Source organism: Accipiter gentilis, chromosome 17 (genome assembly GCF_929443795.1).
Source record: "Accipiter gentilis chromosome 17, bAccGen1.1, whole genome shotgun sequence".
NCBI classification, from domain to species: domain Eukaryota; kingdom Metazoa; phylum Chordata; class Aves; order Accipitriformes; family Accipitridae; genus Astur; species Astur gentilis.
Genome location: NC_064896.1, coordinates 7,335,286 through 7,341,596, shown reverse-complemented (window position 1 = coordinate 7,341,596; position 6,311 = coordinate 7,335,286). Strand labels below are relative to the sequence as shown.

Below are 6,311 nucleotides of genomic sequence, written 5' to 3'. Positions count from 1 at the left end.
TTTCACAATGCTTTTGGCCATCTGGATTTCTTTCATTTCATCCACCACCCCCCAGACATCAAATAAGGAAGAAAAATGTATTGACTTTTATTATTATTTATTAAAAATTAAATTTTGCAAATTACTGTCTAAAAAAATCAATAGATTTAAATAAATATACAGATTTCAGGATGCTACATATGGTATGTGTGCAATAAGTCACTTAAAGAGGAGACATTATACACACAAGGAGATATACATAGTACTTTACAGCAGTAGTTTTATTTTAAATTACTAGGCTCACATTAAACCATGTGCAAAGTTTCCTCTGGAACAAATCCTTTCAGGATTTTTTTTTTTAGAATGACTCAAACCTTCAGAAGGTCAAATATAAAAAAGATTCTCTGCAGCTTTGGGGACCAAATGATTAGTCTGCTGTTTCATTTACAATACAATCAATTGGTCTCATTTTTCCCCCCTCTAGGGCTTAAAGCATAATCAAGGGAGTATTTTGTATGTCCAATGGGACTACATTTGCAACAGCCACAGATTTTGGTCCACCACCAACTTCAAGCAGCCTTTTTAAATGCCTCATGTAATACTGGATTGGGCAGCAAGGGGGATCCCACAGTGTTTCCAGGAGAGCAATTGTTTGTCTGCACTAATCAGATGACAGCTGCAGCCACGATTTATAATAGAAGTTCATCTGCCCAGGCAAACAAAAGTGCACTTGTGATACAGCTCCAGAGCCTTCAGATTGTGTTTGCCTGCAAGATTGGTTTCTAGGTCCTGGGCTCAGTGTTTTTTTCCAAATTATTCCTTCCTTCCTTTCTCTGGGCCAGCAGCACTGTGCTGCTCCATGGCTGTGGAAGCTGCCATGATTCTGGCATGGGTTTAAATCCCAGCCTTTCTTCTAAAGTTATGCAGACAGTGCTGTGCTCTCTTCTTACCAATCCTTTCCTCCACATCAATCCCACCTGCCTGCCCCTTGCCTAATGCATTCTCTATTCAGGTTACACTTCTCATAGTGACATGCTATCCATATACTGGTCATTTATTATATAGAGCCTGACTCAGAGACCTGATCTAAGCGAAGCAGCAAGCAAGCCTTTGTGTGCTATTCTCCCACCACCCATCTTCTCTGCCCCTAGCCTCTCCTTTCAGGCAGAGCTGAAAGAAAGCTGGGATATTAGTTTAAGAGCTGGAAGTACTCTACCCCACTAAGGGTATGTCCAAGGAGATGAGACAGATTCACAGCACTGAACTCATCCAGACTAGCAGCTCGGCTCTGCCTCGGACCCAGCAGGGCTCCCTCCCCCCGGCTACGTGGAGCTGCATGCACGGGGCTCCTGCTGAAACGCAGCTCCACTTCAGCCTCCCCACCCCTGCCACTGCTGTGCCTGAGAGCAGGGGTCATGCTCAGATTTGATGCAAGCTCCAGTGTAAGCAAGCTATCCTCCACCTAAACAAGAGCCACTTAAGGATGGCTCTTCAGTGAATTTCTCAGCCAAAGAATGCCACTGACTACTCAGTTGGCTTTCCGGCTTCTAGATGATATATATTTTTTAATAAAAACTGGGAGCTGTTTTATCATGGGAGTCTCATTCATACGCACATCGCACTGTCTGCCAAGTAAGAGAAAAAAGTGCAAAGGTGGGTTCATGCTAGAGGCAGTTTATCCCCATCTACAGTGACCAGGCAAACCACCTCTGAATGGGGCCAAGCTGGAACCATGCTCAAACACGGCTCAAGGGCAGAGCAGACCAGGCAGTGACACGGGCTCAGTGCTGCCAGGTCCAGCACTGCACAGAACTGTCTGGTTTGCGAGAGATTCAACTGCCCAGCGCGGGCTGACCCTCTGCCTAGGACTCCAGTGCAGAGTTAAGCTAGTACTCCTCCAGCAAGACCCTTGCCTGATCCAAAAAGGCACAATTCAGCTCCACGACACATCAATGACTGTATAGAGAGACAGTTTTCCCTTTACAACAGTCTCTGGAGTGCATGCAGTACGGGTTCACGCAACAGGAGCATGGAGACTTCCACTTCTTCCCCCTTCCACTCATGGCCTTTCCTTCAGCTCTAAGTACCCACAGCGGAGTTAGTGGCACCCACGGGACTCCAAATTCTTCTGGTGAACTTGGTATGCACCTGCTTCTTATCTCTTCTTCTTCCAGATGTTTTTCTTCCAAGGCAAAACTGTTGGCTGGGCATCCCTCGGAGAACGGTGCTGATGTTTGCTGAACTGCAGACTGGAGATGGCAAGATCCCTGTAAACAGAAGAGACACAATATTCATTCTCCAGTCCATTTTCCTACTACTCAGCAACAGCCCTTATTATGATATTTGTCTACCCCTCGCCAAGATTTATTGTGAGGCAGAAGATGGGGGAAGGAAGAAGGGGAATTTCTAGCTGCAGCTGTATTAAGCCACAGCGGAGATCCATCTAGCCCAATATCCTCTTTCCACCAGTGGCCAGTGGCAGAGGATTCAAGGAGTCCTGCAGCAGGGCATGACCCAAGTGATGCTTTCCCAGATCTGCCTTGCAGAAAGTGTTCCCATTGCATCTGATTTAACTGCCACCAATAGACCAACCCTCCGTTAGTTTGCCAGCTCCTTTATTTACACTTCTGGAGTCCATGGGTGGTTTTTTTCCAGCAAGGAGTTCAGCAACTCACTGATGTGATGTGAGAAAAGCTGTCTCCTTTGGTCCAAAGTTGCTGCCCAATCAATCACTTTCCTACATGATGCCGTCCCTCCCCCTGCTTCTTGTACATCGCCCATTTGCCTGTCCCATATCAGAGGAATTTCCCAGTCCAATCAAGAATTACATTTCATGCAATATTCTTCCAGTTTTGGAAGGACACAAGCAACCCTGGTTCCCTCAGCTATTAGCCTTCAATTCTACAGAAAGCAGAAATAGTCAAGTATACTCATTTAAAAGGAGACAAGAGGGAGAAGTGAGGTCAAATCTAAGTGGTAACTGCAGTGTGGGGTCACAACCACAGATCTTAAAGTGCTTATGAGGGATGTTCAGAGTGGGTTTAAGTGGCATGCTCACCTGAGAGCTCTCAGCAGTCCATGATGGGAAGGCCTCATGCCACCGCTTTGCAGAGATTTCATTGATGCTCCAGAGCTCACTGGGAGCTTCAGACTCTGGAGATACCTAATGAGCAAGAGGAGATGCATGAACCACTCCCGTCCAACCATGCTGTGGTAAGTACCAGGGGGAGTGTTGCTCTAACATCACCAGTGACAGACTAAGACAGTTGAATGCATGTTTTTGAAGGGTTAATTGCAGCTATTTGAGAGCTATTCATAGCTCACTTTTACTGCTACCGTCTTCTGTCAGACCTCACTCTATTCACAGTTATATTTAATGATTGGGGATTTTAACTATTGCCTTGCTATGAAATTAACGACAGATCTCTACAATGACTTTGCTCCCCACCTCCCCACAGTGTAATCACTCCTCTACGCTGCTGGCTGAAGTGAGGCAACTGAGAGCCCACATGCACTATAAAAAGAGATGGCTACAGAAGATATTTGATTTCTGGGTCCCAGCTCACAGTGGTCCTAGTCTCCTGCAGCCTCTCCCACCTGAGCGATGCAGGAAACACTAGTGTCCCAAAGCTTCACACCCTCTGCTTGTTCCTCTCCCAGCATGCTGCCAGTTCCTCCCTTCCCACCAGTGCACCCAGCACTTCCTCAGCCTCCTGGCAGCAGGAGGGATGGAGGTAACATTGCTTCATATCAGCTAGTAAAGAGACTATTGTACAACAAAAACACCCTAGTGACACTTTGCCAGGGCCTCTTGGGAGGGTTATGAAAGCCACTAGACAAGTTCCAGCTGTTTGCAAAGAGCTGTGCAGACATCCCCAGGGAGGCTGTAGAGTTACTGCAGCTCCTAAGCTTTGTCTGTCTGCTTGCACCCTCGCTGAGCAACCCCCGGGGACATCCTCAGGACCCCCTCAACTTACCCAGGCTCTGCTTGGCAGAAGGTGGCACAGATGTTGTCCCTCGAGTGTGAGCATTCGCACCTGCTGAGCGATCTCTTGCGCCGCCTTGGCGGGCTTCCCAAGCCATAGGGAGCGGTGTGTCTGTTAAAAACAAAAGAAATCAGCTATGCAACTAACTTTTTATTAGCCAACAGGTTTATAACAGTGTCCTGGGAGGCAGCCAAGCCAGTGCCAGCATAATAAAAGACTCATCTATAGACATAAGGTGAAAAGGTCACTGATATGTCTAAGCCTTTAAACTCCAGCTGCTCTCCCACTTACTGTTTTCCCCACCCTACCCCTCCCAGGGAGATTGCCAGTATGTGCTAGGTTGCCAGTGGAATTTTCTCTCCTTGCAGCAGCCCAGGTGCCCGTGCAAGGGTCGCCGCGTGGACTAGGCGAGCTGGTGGTTCACCTGGGTGGCAAAGCACACGAGGAGCGTGGCTGCCCCAGTCCACTAGCCCCACCAGCAGCAAGCGACCAGTTTTTCAAGCACAAAGATATCAGGGCTTTCCCTCCCCCCATGGGTTTTAACACACAGGACGTAGCACAATGAAGATGTCTTGGGGCCATAACAGGTTCTTCTGATCACAGCATGCTTTCAGAGCTGTTAGCACATTCCCGCTCCATCTTTGATCACAATCTACTCTCCCAGAGGGTTTAGGATTGGCAATGACTGCAACTATTCTCCGAGCAAGCAGTGAGTTGTAATTGCACGTTAGCAAGCATGATTATAACCACACCTGAGTACATGTGTTTTGCTACAGTGTGATGGCTATTGGTCTGAATCTGCTCGGAAAGCAGCTTTAGCATTCTTGAGGGCAGGACTTGGCAGCCACAGGACTTGAGTGCCAGCCCACCACTGTCTCATTAACAATACTGGCAGTCAGCAGTCAGGGTTGCAGTTCGCAAGCGGGTAGAGTAACTTTCTGACTTGCAGCTATAACATCTTGGAGTTGCTTTCGGCTCGCAGAGGTACAAATCTCAGAAAAAGACGAACCCGTGAGGAAGCAGCGCCCTGTGCTTTCACCCCCTTCCCCTGTGGGTAATACTGAAACTTCTGAGCAGAAGCACAGCTTGGCCCCTTCTAGATGTTGGAAAGGACTGGACTTGCAATGCTCTCCAGAGCAGGTGCTACAAGAGCCTCACAGCACTGGGACCCCTTCTCACCTTCCTCTAACGTAACCCCATCCTCCATCAGAAAGCACAGTCACTTACTCAGCAACAGAGCCACCCCCCGCAGAAAGCTACGTTCACGCTCACCCAGGTGTGTTGACCCAGATGATATCCAGGTGACAGAAGTAAATGCATTCCTTATCCAGCCAGCTGTTGCAGGAACATCGCTTGGTCCTCGGGTGCGCGGCCAGGTGGGACTCCAGCGGAGGATGGCCCGTACCTGCAGCAGAAGGAGGAAGGGATGAGTTGGAGGCTCAGTGCAGTATGTCACCTCTGCAATTACACCCCCGGTGAGGACGACGGTGGTTTCAATATGCAGGCAGTTTTGGAGGAGGTGCACCCTTACAGATGAGGCTGCGGGATCCTGAAGGACTTGTGCAACCCTGGCAGCCGCAGGGGCTACCCCCGAGAGCCAGGGCACCCTGCAACGCCCCCCCAGCCTGCAGCCAGCCTTCGGGCAGACCCCAGGTCACCCCCTTCAGCCCCACTCCCCCAGCCGAGGAGGCGCAGATGCGTCCCCCCGCCGGGGCAGGCACCCCCGGGGGGGGGCACAGAGGGCCCCCCCCCTCCCCCCGCCTCCAGCCCAGGGCTCACCATCTTCCAGGAGGGCGCAGAGGGCGAGCGCCAGCAGCACGGTGCCGGCGGAGGGGCTAGGCATGGCCGCGGGTCTCGCAGCCGTGGGGCTGGGATGGCCGGAGAGAGCTGCAGGCTTCGGGCTTTGGGGTTTTTTTCTCCTTCCCGCCGCCCCCCCCCCCCCCGCCCCAGGCTCTCCCGCTGCTCCTCCGTGCGCTGCTTTAGCCGGAGCCGCCGCGATGCCTGTGGAGCCGGCGGGCGCCTGGCAGGTGCTTTATAGCCCCGCCGCCGCCGCGTCACGGCCCCGCTCCGCCCCGCCGCGTGGAGCGGCCGCGGGGGGAAACAAGCGGGGAGCGGGCACGCGTGGGGGGGGTGGGTGGCGGCCCCCCGCGGGCAGACAGACAGACAGACAGACGGACCGACCGACCGACCGACCTCCCCCCCGCCCGCTGCCAGCCCCGCCGCTCCGCGGGCTGCGCGAAACACGCGTGGGCCCTTCCACCTCCCCGCGCGGCGAGGGCCAGGGGAGCGCGGAGTCGGGGTGGGGACGGTGAGGGGAAAAAGTTGTCGGGAGGTGGCGGAGAGGCG

The 6,311-nt window shown here is 51.8% G+C and overlaps 1 protein-coding gene across 1 annotated transcript; it reads right to left on the bottom strand.

Annotated features, from left to right (window-relative positions):
- Nucleotides 1-201: 201 nt before the first annotated feature.
- LOC126047021 (endothelin-2-like) lies at nucleotides 202-5,901 on the bottom strand. Its single transcript, XM_049820163.1, has 5 exons — nucleotides 5,745-5,901; nucleotides 5,238-5,370; nucleotides 3,957-4,076; nucleotides 3,038-3,142; nucleotides 202-2,246 (listed from the first exon to the last, which is right to left on the bottom strand). Exons 1-5 carry the CDS (start codon nucleotides 5,806-5,808, stop codon nucleotides 2,135-2,137), a joined length of 534 nt encoding a protein of 177 aa, XP_049676120.1. The 5' UTR covers nucleotides 5,809-5,901; the 3' UTR covers nucleotides 202-2,134.
- Nucleotides 5,902-6,311: the final 410 nt, after the last annotated feature.

Coding starts and splice junctions, on each gene's coding strand:
- LOC126047021 (XM_049820163.1), bottom strand. CDS start 5,808: ATGCCTAGCCCCTCCGCCGGCACCGTGCTGCTGGCGCTCGCCCTCTGC. Junction 5,371..5,744: donor CTGCGCCCTCCTGGAAGATG/GTGAGCCCTGGG, acceptor CTTCTGCTGCAG/GTACGGGCCATCCTCCGCTG. Junction 2,247..3,037: donor GGACTGCTGAGAGCTCTCAG/GTGAGCATGCCA, acceptor TTCTGTTTACAG/GGATCTTGCCATCTCCAGTC.